Source organism: Lutra lutra, chromosome 10 (assembly GCF_902655055.1).
Source record: "Lutra lutra chromosome 10, mLutLut1.2, whole genome shotgun sequence".
NCBI classification, from domain to species: Eukaryota; Metazoa; Chordata; class Mammalia; order Carnivora; family Mustelidae; genus Lutra; species Lutra lutra.
In genome coordinates, this window is record NC_062287.1 from 8,714,196 (window position 1) to 8,730,424 (window position 16,229).

A 16,229-nucleotide genomic window follows, 5' to 3' on the forward strand; every position below is an offset into this window, starting at 1 on the left:
CAGATCTGCCTCTCCAGGCTGCAGAAGCTGACCTCGCCTAGAGCACTAGGGAAGAAAGAGCGGCACAAGGCCACAAGGCCAGCACCACGATCAGGCCATGTGATCTCCCAAACTCAGGAAAGGCTTTACAGGCTATGTATCAAAGGGTGCCTTGAACTTCTCTGGGCCTTCTCGTTCTCGGCTGGGATGGCAAAGCTAAAGGTACTCCTGAATATCTCCCTCTTGTAAGAATCCACTTCAGGAGTAGCAAAGTAACCAAAAAACAGGAGGTAAAAGCTTCACAGATAAATGCTCTATAACACTGATGCTCTCTGCAAAGTTGTCAGTTATAGCCACCAATGCAGTGGACAAGGGAGCAGAGGAATTGGAGGTCTCTGCTGGCCTGGAAGGGACAGCACGGTCTCCCTGAGGACTGTGACTCTCATAAGGTCTCTGCACAACCACATAGATTTTGATACTGTCAATGAAGTTAAATGTACACTTTTGTGCTGGATACGATTCGTGTGTATATTTTGTGTGTATACTAGATTCTGGTACACACAAACAGAAATTAAAACTGAGATAATTATATCTAGTAGCTTAATTTTTCCGGAGAAGTGGAAACAGGCTACCTTTTGGCAGTAGGCCACCATGACTCAGAGAACAGAAATGTGCAACAGCAGCATGGCTCGCAAGCCACCACTCTAAGGCTGTATCCTCATTCTCTTTAAGATACTATTTTAAAAAAAGAAAAAAAGGCCCAGAGGATGCATACCTTTATAGAACACATTGCAAATAATGGGCAGAAAGTAGAACCACAAAGAACAGGGGTTTTAGACATAAAAAAGAGCAAAATAACAAAATTGTTTTTTCTTCCTCTAACAGCAAGAAAAGGCAGAAGGTGCTAATGTCTTTCAGTCTGGTTTAAAAAAAAAAAAAAATACAGGAGCACCTGGGTGGCTCAGTGGGTTAAAGCCTCTGCCTTCAGCTCAGGTCATGATCTCAGGGTCCTGGGATCGAGCCCCAGGTCGGGCTCTCTGCTCAGCGGGGAGCCTGCTTCTCCCTCTCTCTCTGCCTGCCTCTCTGCCTACTTGTGATCTCTGTCTGTCAAATAAATAAATAAAATCTTTAAAAAAATTTTTTTTAATACAATAATATAATAGAAAGCTCTACTACTTAGGAGTTCTCTGACTCCCAGTAAGTCATTTCACCTTTCTCAATTTCATGTCCTCATCTGCAAAAATGAGAAAGTATTGGTCTTACCCCTAACACGAAACTCCTGTAAGGACTGATGGAGATCATGCAGGAAACAGTGCTCTGCAGATTACTGATATTCTATCTAAACATAATCTATGCCGACACAAGTTCTTCCTTTCAATGTAACTGTGAAAGTTCAGTGTACCCGTTATGCCCTCACCTACCCTTTTACTTACCTGATGAGGAGCAAAACATGCCAGTGCTAAGAACCAAGAAGGCCAGCATCATTCGACTTACATGCAGCCCAAACTTCTTGCACACAGCCCTAGAAGAAAGGCAAAGACCATCAGCATAGTCAATCTTAAGGACAGACATTTCAAATCAAAGGAAAAAACATGCCCCCATCGCAGAGAACACTCAGGATCTAAAGTCAAACACAAAACTGCCTGGACAGGTTTGTTAGCAATTCTGTGTGCAAAACAAACCCAAACATGCTTACTCTTCAAGCAGAAGAGCATATGATATCTCTTCTTCAAGCAGAAGAGCATATGATATCTCTTCCGTGCTAAGATCACGTACACTATCAACAGGAAAACAGCACGATGTAGTGGAAAAGTAACAGGCCTCAGATTCAGATGGGCACAGGCTCAAACTTGGGCTCTGCCACTTACTAGCAGCAGTACCCTGGTCTGGTGACAAAATCCCTGTGTCGGAATCCTCACCCGCCAAGTGAGGATAATAAGAATGCCTACTTGGTCACGCTTCTGTGAGGACAATGCATGGGAAAGTGTTCAGAACTGTCTGGAACAGAATCGCTCAATAAACAGTAGTCACAAGACAAAAAGGCGAGGAGACACACGAAGGGTTAATAAGTTGTCTAAGTCCACATTTCTCAAACCCAAGGAATGACAGTCTTCTCTACCTCATTTTTGGAGGTTTTTAACCCCATTAACATTCTTAGGAATGATTACCGCTTCATTTAGTCCACATTTGTGCAGACATACCCCTGGGTTAACTGTCCGCTAGCTCAGGTTCCTCAGTGCATCTCAGAGCTGCTTCCTGAATTTTGCTTCTTCCTAAGTATATCCTTCGTAAGTTCATTTAGGGAGGATCCGTTAATAGCAAATTCCCTTTTTGTTTGGTTTCTTTTTTTTTTTTTGTCTGAAAAGCCTTGCTAAGCTCCTGGTCTTAAAAGATGGCGTAGCTGAGTACACAATTTTAGGAGGACAATCATTTTCTCTGAGTACTGTGAAGTTTTTTTTTTTTATCTTCTGGCTTTTGAGAAGGCTTCCGTCAATCTAACATCCCTTCGTAGCTATTCTAGTAGTTCCGTCAACTTTTAAGATCTTCTTTGCCCTTGGTGTTCTACGTGGTTCACTAATTGCTTATTTTTCCAGTGCAGGATAGGTTAGGCTCCCTGAATCTATGAATTAGCATCTTTTTTTCCCATCAATTGTGGAAATTCTTAGGTATTACTTCCCTAAATACTGTCTCTCTCCACTCTATCATCTCCTAGAATCTGACTGAATCTGTCAATACAGGTTTAACATCTTTATATTTCCCTTACATTTCCCTTCTGTTTCCTTTCTGTCACTCTGTACTTCATTCCTACTGAGCTCTTCAGATCAAGCTTCTAGTTTGTTAGTGTCTAGCCATTCAAATTAACCACTGCGTGTTAAACATCAATTCTGCTTTCATTCCTAGAAGTTCTGTGTGGTTCTTTCTCAGATCTGCTCGCTTATCTTCATAGCCTCATTCCTTATTTTTCTTTTATCTTCTTTATTGTATTGTGGTAAGAACAGGTAATCAGGGGGTCTACCTTAACAGATTTTTAAGCATACGATACAGTACTGTTATCTGCACCATGTCGTACAATAGCTCTCTAGACTTATTCATCTAACACAACTGAAATTGTATACCCACTGATTAGCAACTTCCCATTTCCCCCTCTACCCAGCCCGACAATCACCAACCAGTGCTTTGCTTCCACGAGTCTATTTTAGAGTCCCATAGGTGGAATCAGTGGTGGTTGTCCATCTGTTACTGGGTAGCTCACTTAGCACAACATTCTCAAGGTTCGTGCATGTTGTCACACGCTGCAGGATTTCCTTCTTTTCCAAAACTGAATATTCCCTTCTAGGCATATACCCCATTTTCCCCCATTTATCAGTCAATGGACACTAAAGTTGTTGGTATTGGTCACAATAATCTTGGTTATTATGAAAAATGTTACAAAGAACATGGAAGTGCAGATACCTCTTCAAGATCCTGTTTTTTGTTTTTTGTTTTTTAAGATCCTGTTTTAATTCTTTTAGATAAATACCTAGAAGTTGATTGCTGGATCATATGGTAGTTCTATTCTTAGTTTTTTGAGGAACCTCCATACAATTTTGTACAATGGCTATACCATTTGGCATTCCCACTGACAGGGCGCGAAGGTTCCAATCCTACATCCTTGCCAACACCGATTTGTGGTTTGGGTGGGGGGCTTTACAATAGCCATTTTAACAAGTATAAAGTTATAGCTCACTGAGGTTTTGATTTGCATTTCCCTGAAATACAGTGACACTGTATATCTTTTCAAATACCTGCTGGCTAAGTGTATAGCATCTTTAAAGAAGTGTCTATTGAAGTTCTTAGTCCATTTTTAATCAGATTAATGGGGTTTTTTGGTATTGAGATGTAGGAGTTCCTTATATATTTTGGAATTGAACCTCTTTTCAGATTATGGTTTGTAAATATTTCATTCCATTCTCTAACTTCCTTTTCACTCTATGGATTATTTAGGTTCTTGTTTCTTATTCATGTTTTCAAATTCCTTCTTTTTTACTTAGAAATATCAAATATAGGTCATGAACTCAGGGTCCTGGGATCGAGTCCCGCATCGGGCTCTCTGCTCAGCAGGGAGCCTGCTTCCCTTCCTCTCTCTGCCTGCCTCTCTGCCTACTTGTGATCTCTCTCTCTCTCAAATAAATAAATAAAAATCTTTAAAAAAAAAGAAGTATCAAATATATTTATGTTCTTATTTTAGTAATTCCTAATCAACAAAGTCTTCCAGGTCAGCTTTCTATTATTGCTGTTGGTTCTCATGTACAACAACTTGTTCACTTCTGTACTTTGTGATTATTTTGAGATTTTTATTATAATTTCTTGTTCACTAGAACTTTATTTGTAGTAATTCTTTGACACCTGGGTTAAAGATCCATTTCTCTGGAGAAGCTTCCCCTTTTGCTTTTGCAAGATACCTTATGGGCACTGCCAACCCAGAACAATTTAAATAAATTCTCAACTTGGGATTTCGGGGGATCATGGGCTCAGCACGCTTCCGCTGCGCTACTCTGCTGGGATTTCGGGGGATCATGTAAGGTGATGTTCACTCAGTCCTTAACCAATGTGAAGACCAATATATGGTTACAATCCTTAAAGACAGCACTAGCTTGCTTCCTTCTCTGTGCCACACAGAATCAAGGCCAAATAATTTCTGTGTCTGACATTTTTAACTGTTTTCTAGTGGGGATATTTTTAATAATAATCATTATGTCTAAATACCTTTTAAAGCATTATTAACATGTTAGGTTGCATGTAAAAAAAAAAGTGGCTTTTATTACTGCAACACTTAAATGCTTAATACTTCCACTAATATTCAATCAACCGATAGGTACTTGGTGAAAGACAACGTACTGGGTGCAAGTAAGAGCTGTCAGTCCCACACAGGAATAATTTCCTATCACCTAAGCTCAAGGGGAAGAGGTAAATCATGATTCTGCATCTTGCAACCAAAATTAAGGCTCTACTAAATCCTACCACATGAAACATCTGTTACCCATGTATTAACTTTACATGAAGATATGAAACTTAACACATCTCAGGAAGGAAAGTGATAATTAGAAGTTTTCCCCTCCAACAGTGTTTCAAAACACCAAGTCCCACTTCTTTCCTCAACAAATTAAAAATATAATTACCATATAATCCAGCAACCCTACTTCAGGGTACACATCCTAAGGACATGAAATCACTATCTCAAAGGGATAGCTGTAGCCCCATGCTTACTGTAGTACTATGCGTAATAGCTGAGACACAGAAACAACCTAAATGTCCACCTAAGAATGAGCGGATAAAGAAAATGTGGTATACATGTACAGCAGAATATTATTCAGTCATAAATTTAAAAAGGAAATCCTACCACTTGCAACACGTGGATGGACCTTGAGGGCATTATGCTAAGTGAAATGTCAGACAGTGAAAGACAAATGCTGTATCATCTCACATGTGGAATCTAAAAAAAGCCAACCTTGCAGAAACAGAATAGAATGGTGGTTGCCAGGGGCTGGGGAAGCAGAGGGTAGGGAGGAGACAGAAGATTAGGAGATGGTGGCCAAAGCATATAAACTTCCAGTTAGAAGATGAGTAAGTTCTGGGGAATCCAGTATACAGCATGGTGACTACAGTTAACAACATTAATGTACTTGAAAGTTGCTAATAGAGTAAATCTTAAAATGTTCTCACCACACACAAACTGGGAAGTGATGGATGTGTTAACTAACCTTACTGTGGTACTTCATGACATATGCATTTATCAAATAATCATGCTGTACATCTTAAATTCACACAGTATTATTTCAATTACATGTCAATAAAGCAAGAAAAAAATTTTTTTAAAGATTTTTAAAAATTTTTTTAATTTATCTGACAGAGACACAGCCAGATAGGGAACACAAGCAGGGGGAGTCAGAGAAGGAGAAGCAGGCTTCCTGCTGAGCAGGGAGCCCAATACGGGGCTCAATCCCAGGACCCCGGGACCAGGGCCCGAGCCAAAGGCAGACATTTAACAACTGAGCCACCCAGACACCCCTTAAGTCCTACCTCAAATACAGTATTAGGAGCTAGGAGGAAGTGTTTTCTATTACTAACACTGCTTGCGATCAGAAAAAAAAATCTTATGCTATATTGGGCTTCCATCATAGCACTTTTAGCACTTTTAGAAGCAAAGTTTTATACTCACTTGTAAAAGTAAAGTTCACAGATACAGCTCACAAAAGCCAGGAGACATCGTAAGAAGTAGAAGACAAGAATCTGAAAGAAACCCAGGACAAGAAAACAGAAGTCACAGAAACAAAACTCTTAAAGAGGAAACCACTTCCATTTGTCATTCATAACACTGAATTGGCATAATCCTTTTGAAAAGCAGCATGTATCAAGGACCATACATGTATTCCTACCCCTAGACCAAGTACACCTATTTCTACAAGACCAGCTCGCAGAAGTAACTCGGACTGAGCAGGGAAGGTTAGTTCTACTCATGAAAATGGTAAGTGCGGCAGTATTACATTAGGAAAAAACTGCTTAAAAAACTACATATCGTCCAATGATGGGGAGATGGTCCGATCAATTATGTATATGTATTTCATGGACTATTACACAGATCTTGAAATTCACAATTACAGCAACAGTGAAAAAATTCATATAAAACTCATACATTCAATAAATATTACCTAAACAATCATAATATATTGATAATGACAGATAGTTACTCAATACTGGGTAAAAACACCAATATATTATTTTACACATCAGAATTATAGCTTTGGAAATCAGAAGCATAGGAGATGACTGAAAAGAAATGTAGTGAAATGGTTAAGGTGGCTGTATCAGGCTGCTGGGACTTAGGTGTATACCTTCCCTCCTGTCTTCCAAGCACATGTAATGTGATTAATTTCATAATTAAGAACATCAACTTAAAAAACAGTAACAGGGGTTATATTTAATAGTTCTCATACTATAGTGCACTGGTATATTTAAGAGCATTGAATACTTCAGAATGTAAGCACTACTTAAATATATATCATGATTAAGATTACTGCATGTAACTTAGGAATACTTCACATTTTCAACACCATAAACAAAATATTCCAAAGAGAGCTCAATAAACCAATCCATTAAATGCCAGATTCATTCATTACTTCAATAAAAACATACTGAAAGCCTAATATACACTGAGCACTATTCTAGATGCTGCTGGAAATTCAGATAATTTTAGTACAAAGTATCTACGCATGTAAGGACCCCTCATATAATTAAGTATAAAACATTTGGAAAGTTAAAAATTAGGCGCACCTGGCTGGTTCAGTCAGAAGAGCATGTGTCTCTTGGTCTTGGGGTTGTAAGTTCGAGCCCCACATAGGGTATAGAGATTACTTAAAAATAAAATCTTTAAGTTTTTTAAAGATTTTATTTATTTGGGGGCGACTGGGTGGCTCAGTGGGTTAAGCCTCTACCTTCAGCTCAGGTCATAGTCTCAGGGTTCTGGGATCAAGCCCCGAATCGGATCTCTGCTCAGCAGGGAGCCTGCTTCCCCTCTCTCTCTGCCTGCCTCTCTGCCTACTTGTGTTCTCTCTGTCAAATAAATAAAATCTTAAAGAAAAAAAAAAAGATTTTATTTATTTGACAGAGACACAGAGAGAGAGGGAACACAAGCAGGGGGAGTGGGAGAGGGAGAAGCAGGCCTCCCGCTGAGCAGGAAGCCTGACGCCAGGTTTGATCCCAGGACCCCAGGATCATGACCCGAGCTGAAGGCAGACCTTAATGACTAAGCCACCTAGGCACCCCATTGAAAATAAAATCTTTTAAAAAACAGCTAAAAATTAACCTTAATTAATGTAAGAATTGTATTTGGACCGGACAACAATGCCCCAACAACAATTAACATGCAACACATAACTAGAAAGGTTGGTCAATGCAAAGGACACAAGAAAAAAGGAGGGATGAGGAATGGAAGAAACTAAACTCCATCTACACAGATGGAAGAGAATCCAAGATACACACCTGATACACCAGTGACACTAGTAAGGAAATTTAGCGAGATTTAGATAAAGATTAAAATACAAAAATCAATTGTATTCCTACAGCGATGACCACCAAAAAAACCAGCAAAACAAGATTCCTTTCATAAGAGCAACAAAAAAGTATGAAGAATGTAGGCATTAAGCTTCCCAAAACTTGGTAAGACTGAAATGGGTACATTTACAAATTTTATTAAAGGATACAGAAAACCTGACTAATTAAATACATCATCTTAAGGATGGAATGACAAACCTATAAAAATACTGATTTTCATATTAATATGTAATTCAATGGGATTCCAATTTAAAAAAAAACAGAGGGGCACCTGGGTGGCTCAGTGGGTTAAAGCCTCTGCCTTCGGCTCAGGTCATGATCCCAGGGTCCTGGGATCGAGCCCCACATCGGGCTCTCTGCTTGGCAGGGAGCCTGCTTCCTCCTCTCTCTCTGCTTGCCTCTCTGCCTACTTGTGATTTCTCTCTGTCAAATAAATAAATAAAATCTTAAAAAATAAAATAAAATAAAATAATTAAAAAAAACAATTTGGGGGAGGGGCAAATGTGAAATGATTTTTAAAATACAACTTTTAAAATGGACAAAGTAGAAAATTTATCAACCAGATTATTAACACGCACTACAAAGCCATAATAATAAAAATATGGTACTAACAATTTGACCAATGACCTAGAATAAGGAGGACATAAACAGGCCCATACATATGGGAATAAGGTGTATGACAGATAAGTTATTACAAATTAGAAGAGAAAGGATGGATTATTTAGCAGATGGTACTGAAAAATCCAGTTCACTATACCACAAAAAATAAAGCTGCATCTTTCTACAATTTATAAAAAATAATATTCAAGGGGTGCCTGGGTGGCTCAGTCATTGAGCATTGGTCTTCAGCTCAGGTCATGATCCCAGTGTCCTGGGATAGAGCCCCATATCGGGCTCCCTAATCAGCGGGAAGCCTGCTTCTCCCTCTCCAGCCCCCTGCGTTTGTGTTCCCTCTCTCTCATAAATAAGTAAAATCTTAAAAATAGAGATTACTGGGGTGCCTGGGTGGCTCAGTGGGTTAAAGCCTCTGCCTTTGGCTCAGGTCATGATCCCAGGGTCCTGGGATCGAGCCCCACATCGGGCTCTCTGCTCAGCAGGGAGCCTGCTTCCTCCTCTCTCTGCCTCCCACTCTGCCTACTTGTGCTTTCTCTCTCTCTCTCTCTCTCTCCAACAAATAAATAAAATCTTTAAAAAAAATAGAGATTACTTAACAATAAAATTCTTTTTAAAAATATTTGAAGGTATTAAAGCCTTATGTGACAGGTAAAATTATAAAGCTAAGAAAATACTTTTTTTTTTAAAGATTTTATTTATTTGACAGAGATCACAAGTAGGCAGAGGCAGGCAGAGAGAGAGGAAGGGAAGCAGGCTCCCTGCTGAGCAGAGAGCCCGATGCGGGACTCGATCCCAGGACCCTGAGATCATGACCTGAGCCGAAGGCAGTGGTCTAACCCACTGAGCCACCCAGGCGCCCAGAAAATACTTTTAAAAAATATTTTGGGGGGAGGCGCCTGGGTGGCTCAGTGGGTTAAAGCCTCTGCCTTCGGCTCAGGTCATGATCCCAGGGTCCTGGGATCGAGCGCCACATTGGGCTCTCTGCTCAGCAGGAAGCCTGCTTTCTCCTCTGCCTGCCTCTCTGCTTACTTGTGATCTGTCAAATAAATGAATAAAATCTTAAAAAAATAAAATATTTCTTTTTTATAATTTGAGAGAGAGAAAGAGCAAGAGAGCACAAGCAGGGTAAAGGGTAGAGAGAGAAGCAGCCTTCCAGCCAAGCAGGGAGCTCAATGCAGGACTTGATCCCAGAACTCCAGGATCATGACCTGAGCCAAAGGCAGACACCCAACTGACTGAGCCACCAATGTACCCAGAAAGCTAAGAAAATACTTAAGAACATCTTTGTGAACTGTGGTAAAGAAGGATTTCTTTTAGGAAGACCCAAAACCCACCAACCATTAAGTGAAAAACTAATTGACTTGACTTTAACAAAATTAAAGATTTCTGTTCAACAAAAGGCCCACAAACAAAACAGAGCAGTGACAGCTTAAAAAGATTTCTAGTATCTAAAACCTACAAGGTGTTATTACTGAGAACTTCTACAAATCAGAGGAGAAACCCAGAAAAACCAGTTGAAAAACAGCCAAACAATGTGAACAGGTAAATCATAGAAAAGAACGAATGAATAACAAAGATGCTGCACCTCACAAGTAACCAAGGAAGGGCAATTAAAATGAGAAACATTTCACATACATGAGAACCGCACATACATGAGAACCGCAAAAATTAGCAAGTCAGAACATCAAGTGCTCAGGAGATGTGAGGTGGCTGAAATATGGAACATTGTTGCAGAAGTGTGAAATTAGATAGCCACTCTGGGAGGAACCTGGCGATAGAAATTAAGTACCCGCTCTACATACACATACACGGATCCCACTGAATATATCCTCCAGAGAAACCACACACACAGATCCCACTGAATATACAATTCAGAGAAACTGAAAACCAGATCCATAGGGAGATAAAACCAAGGTATTCCTGTTTAGGGTGGCAAGAAGTTGGAAACCATCACTAGGGGTGCCAATTATTACCAGATGCTCTTTTAGCAACAATCCACCCTCTCTACTGGGCATGATGATGCTGGGACTGGGACTCGATAACTCTAATTCTTCCTTGTCAAGTGGCTTCCTACTGGTTTCCATTGGTAGAACTTACCAGGAAAGAGACTGTACGGAAGAACAAGGGAAATCTTCATTCCTGTTCTGCTTCCTGCTCATGTAGTTGATATAAGAGAAGAGTGATAGGAGATGAAGGATTCTGCTGAACATGTCAAACTGGAAGTGACAGTGGATACCCAAGAGGACACAAAAGGCTTAAGCATTGCATATGGTCATTTCTCTACTAAGACCTCTCCTGTACACCTCTCCTCTGCTAAGTTCTAAAAACCAGAAAGTAACTATTAGGTAGGGAAGGGAAAGACAGTTCTATCACTTTCTAAGGTGCTATCTTTCTTATCAGTCTAAAATGCATACGCAATCGTGTCTCTCCTCTAAAACCTCTGGATGGCTTTAGAAAGTCCTTGGGGGTATAAAAGTCTAACTGCTTACTAGAACCTACCAGGTGTTGTATAAATCTGGCCTCCTCCTACCTTTCAGTATCATAAAACCCACTCCACCACTCACTGTCTCTTCCAAGCATCAAGCCTATTTATACAACAAGGCCATACTGGCCCTCTTCCCAGCCTCATGGCTTTCTTCCCTCATCCCCATCCTTCCTTTACCTAGATGACTCCTACTCACCCTCTAGTTCTCTCATCAGAGAGTTCTGCTTCATGGAAGATGGATTAGCCATACTTTTCCCTTTTCCTCCTAGCTCTGTAAAACCAACAACTCTGGACATTATAGGTGAAGTAAACCTATGACAATTCAAGGTAGAGAGAAAGCAGCAGACTGCCTAGGGATTTTGAGACTAGAGGAAAAACAATGTTAAGTTCCCTGGGTTTTCTTTCGCCTTCTATATTCCAGACTTAGAACTAAAGAAGTTGGCAGCTAGAAATGCAAATGAGCACAACACGAACCAAAGCATGGTCAATCCTACCAAAAGGCCAAGAAAGGGGTAGCCTAACAAGACAGAAAACCTTCAGACAATAACCACTCTACTCCAGCAAAGCACTCCAGAAAGAAGGAAAAAAAAAAAAAGGAGCTTAACTCCCACCCATGCCATCAAAGGTCCAGTAGAAAACCAGGACTGTCAGTGGAGACCACTTGGATAATTCTTGACTTCACCTCCTCACCCCACCCTAACAGTAATGAAGTACCCTTCCCTGCCCATAGGAGTGAAGGCCAAGTGAGGAACCTCAACTTGTACCCCCACCTGGCAGTAACAAAGGTGGAGAACACCCTCCTTTTTCCTGCTAGAGTGGGATCAAGAGCAGCCAGACAAAACAGAAGGCTTCAAAAAGACCCAAAGATGCAGAGGAAGCATGCTGGGCCCATGAATAAGATCCAGAGTCTCATAATCCCACAAATGTCCACATTTCAACTGAAAATTACCTGGAGAATCTCAAACTGAATAGTTGAAAATAGTCATTCAGCAGATAGTAACAAGATGAGACAAAAGTTAGAATTATCTGACGATAATTATCTGACTTTTAAAGGAGCTGTTGTAAAAATGCTTCAATGAGCAATTAAGAACAGACCGGAAACACGAAATACAAAGTTCCAGTAAAGCAACAGAATATAAAGAAAAACCAAAGGGAAATTTTAAAACTGAAAAAATACAACAATCAAGATAAAAGCTCAACAGAGGGCGCCTGGGTGGCTCAGTGGGTTAAAGCCTCTGCTTTTGGCTCAGGTCATGATCCCAGGGTCCTGGGATGGAGCCCCGAATCGGGCTCTCTGCTCAGCGGGGAGCCTGCTTCCTCCTCTCTCTCTGCCTGCTTCTCTGCCTGCTTGTGATCTGTCAAGTAAATAAATAAAATCTTAAAAAAAAAAAAAATGAAAAAAGGACAAACCAAACAGACTCAACTACAGAAAACAAACTGATGGTTACCAAAGGGACAGGGATGCAGGAATGGATGAAATAGGTGGTGGGAATTAAAAATACACTTATCTTGATGAGCACGTAGTAATATATAGCATTGGTGAGTCCCTATATTGAACACCAGAAACTAAAGTAACACCATGTGTTAAGTATCCTGGAATTAAATTTTTACGAAGTTGCCCCATTAATGTTTGTTAAATGAACAAATGATTACTCTTCAAAAAGTCCTCTCCTACCTACAAATCTATTTTGTCCTTTTCTGAAAACTGTTCCAGAGACTTCTCTCTTAATCACCTCTAATTGCTTCCAGGTGGCCTGCGCTTACCTTATTAGTCTGAAGAATTCTTGCATGAAACGCAGCTGGCCAGGCATGAAGCAATAGGTAAGCATAGGAGCGAATCGCATAAACTGGGGAATATTCCCAAGTCTGAAACCCCTTCCCATAGATGAGGTAGTGTGTCTGAAAATAAAAAACAGATTCAGGGTTAAATTGGCCAAAAATCCTTGCTAAGCGAATACAGGTGAAGTTTCCAAGCAAAAATATTACTAAGACAAAGGTACACAGAAATGCTGAAATTCTCAACAAGATTTGCAATTAATAGATAAGAATCAAAATGATCCAATACTAATATTAGGACATTATAATTTCTCCAAGATTATTGTTTGGTCAATGTCAAAAGTTTGAATTTTACCCTCTAATTTTTTTTTTTAAATACTCATTAGCCAAGGAATACCTGGGTGGCTCAGTTAGTTAAACATCTACCTTTGGCGCAGATCATAAACCTCCTGGTCCTGGGATCAGGAGCCCAAATCAGGCTTCCTGCTTAGCAGGGAGTCTGATTCTCTCTCTCTTTCTCTCTCCTCCCCCACCACTCATTCTCCCTCTCAAGTAAATAAAATACTCATTAGCCCAGAGAAACTCTAAACCTTAGCATTTTCGTTAAACTACCTATGTTAAGCATTTTTTAATGCAAAATGGGATCAGAATATTTCACCTCTGAATTCTCTGTAATAGAAGTCAGCAAACATATACATATATTTATACACATATATATACATATATATGTACAAATCACGAAATAGCAGTACAAGCGTACCATTTAATAACATTTTATTTTAGCAATCAGAAAAAAAGAGCCAAGAAAGTTGAAAGAAAGTAGTCACCTCCGAACCATGAGAGACTGCGGACTATGAGAAACAAACTGAGGGTTTTGGAGGGGAGGGGGTGGGGGGTTAGGTGAGCCTGGTGGTGGGTATTAAGGAGGGCACGTGTTGCATGGAGCACTCGGTGTGATGCATAAACAACGGATCTTGGAACACTGAAAAAATAAAGTTAAAAAAAAAGAAAAAGAAAGTAGTCACCTCTAGGGACTAGGATTTAGCTATGAGAAGTAGAACAGAGAGTTACGGTTTTCCCTTTAAGTTTTGTAGTAGTTGGTAACTTTAAAAACTATCTCAGGGGCGCCTGGGTGGCTCGGTGGGTTGAAGCCTCTGCCTTCGGCTCAGGTCATGATCCCAGGGTCCTGGGATCGAGCCCCGCATCGGGCTCTCTGCTCACCAGGGAGCCTGCTTCCCTTCCTCTCTGCCTGCCTCTCTGCCTATTTGTGATCTCTGTCTGTCAAATAAATAAATAAAATCTTTAAAAAAAAAAATAAAAAAAAATAAAAACTATCTCAAAGTATTATTTTGATTTAAAATGAATTTACAAAAGTTACAGATCACATCTTTTTTGTAAAAAGCCCCATTTTCCCATGGCCTTCAAGGCAGGGAAGCTTAGAATACAAAAGTGTAAATCAAGTTGTTTTACTATCAGCCACAGTTGTATATTATTTGTATCCTGATTGGCAACAAGGTCCCAAGCAGTGCAATCAAGGGGGCGGGGGATGAAAACTAAAGAAATCACCTACTGGTTCCCAGTAGTTGAAGGTTTCATCACAGTCAGAGATGTTGCTCAGGAGAGCAGCACATAACCTTGCTGAGAGCAGACACTTGAAAGCAGTAGATCCTTCAGGTGCCCAAACTTGTCCTGCTTTGTTCCCAGATAACCTGCTCAGAAGCAAAGGGAGGATATGTCAGGAAGACCTACTAACTAGAAGGCGGTTCAGGGCAGAAACGGCAAGAATGCCAAGGACATCAAAGCACGCTTAGGTAATAAACCTCAAAACTTAGTTGTTCTAAGTAGAACACTGAAGGGACGAAGACCTGAATTAATCTTACTTTCCACTTCCTGCTCTTAATGCGTAAGCTCATTCATACACTTTAACTCAATGCCGCGATGACACTCCTTGAAGGCCACAGAGCTCTCCCCTTTTTCTTTGTTCTCTTAACAAGGTCATTACTTTCCACATCTTTATTCATTCCCCCACTTGTTCAAATGCACAGAGGCCTAATTTGTGCAAAGTGCATAACCCCCTCCATTTCCGTACGTTGACGGGTCCTTTAATGCGGTCCTAAACCCGCAGTGCCTGGGCTTGGAGAGACGGTTGCAGGTGCTGGAGGCTGTGGGGCCCACACTGAAGAATAAGGGGTTAGGACTTTGCAGGCAATGAAGGAAACTGAGGCAGACTGCCAGGAAAGGTCTGCTCTTTGCTCTTGCCAGCGTCTCCCGCTGAGGCTCAGCCAACTCAAACCGCACGACACCAGCCCGCTCTGGGCCTGGGCCAGCAGCCTCGGAGCCTCCCTCCAGGCTTTCTTCCCGAGAAACACGGGACGCAGGATGGGGGACCCAGCGCGGGGCGAAGACCGGACGTGACCCGTCCAGGAAGAGCACAGGTACCCGGGGGACCAGGCTGGACCCGCGCCTCCCGGGGAGACCCTCCGGGCCAGCCCCGCGCCGCCCGGCCGCCACGCCCCCGCCGCGCCCGCACACCTACTCTGTCCGCGGCTCCGCGCCGCTCGCCTCACGGCTGCACAGCAGCTCCCGCAGCTTGTCCGCGGCCGAGACCGTGTCCCCGCCGCTGCTCCCGCTCCCCTTCAGGCGCTGACGAGCCCCTCGGCTCGCCATGGCACGCATGGAGAAGAGGTACAACTCGGCACACTACGAAAGCGGTGAGCGCGGAGACATAGCTTTGGCTGGCAACGGTGTCCGCCGAGGGACAAAAGACCTTGACATGCGCAGAAAAGACTAAATTATAGTGTTATTGGGCCAATTGGGGCAAATCCCGAAGTAGAGAAGAAATAAGACCTGAGATTTGACCTTCACCACCAGTTATCCCTTCCACACATTTGTAATTCTGGGCATTCCGCCCTCCGTCCCACACTCTTCAGCACAAATGCAAAGTGGCTAACCACCTCGACCTCGTGGGCAGAGGTATTTATCCAGTTAAAGATAACAGCACAGCTGCAGAGGAAAAGGGAGGTCCTTGAAAGGTCACTACACCTTGACTGATGTCGTTTAGGGAGCGGGATAGAGACAGCCTGTAGCTAATTAACTGCTTCAGAAAGACAAAGCTGTAACGGCAGAATATAGAATAAGAAAAATGAAAGCCTGAAGAAATTCTGTGCAACAAATCAACCATACACCTGGCACTGCCATTGCTACTAGCAGTTCGATAAGCATTTTACACACTTTACCCTTTTTAAATGCGATACAACGACCTTGTTCTTATCAATAAACAAAC

At 41.4% G+C, this 16,229-nt stretch overlaps 1 protein-coding gene across 3 annotated transcripts in view; it reads right to left on the reverse strand.

The window, feature by feature from the left end:
* The window catches only part of ALG9 (ALG9 alpha-1,2-mannosyltransferase), a 99,509-nt gene extending 83,655 nt beyond the window's left edge, over window positions 1-15,854 (reverse strand). Inside the window, exons 1-5 of one of the 3 annotated variants that reach the window (XM_047691231.1) lie at window positions 15,483-15,854; window positions 14,517-14,655; window positions 12,935-13,069; window positions 6,179-6,249; window positions 1,413-1,501 (exon numbers count right to left, since the gene is read on the reverse strand). In XM_047691231.1, coding sequence (XP_047547187.1) covers window positions 1,413-1,501; window positions 6,179-6,249; window positions 12,935-13,069; window positions 14,517-14,655; window positions 15,483-15,622 — 574 coding nt within the window. In that variant the 5' untranslated portion in view covers window positions 15,623-15,854. Of the gene's footprint in view, window positions 1-1,412; window positions 1,502-6,178; window positions 6,250-12,934; window positions 13,070-14,512; window positions 14,656-15,478 lie in introns of all 3 variants that reach the window. The other 2 variants (XM_047691234.1, XM_047691232.1) reach the window with 2 other exon arrangements.
* Window positions 15,855-16,229: the final 375 nt, after the last annotated feature.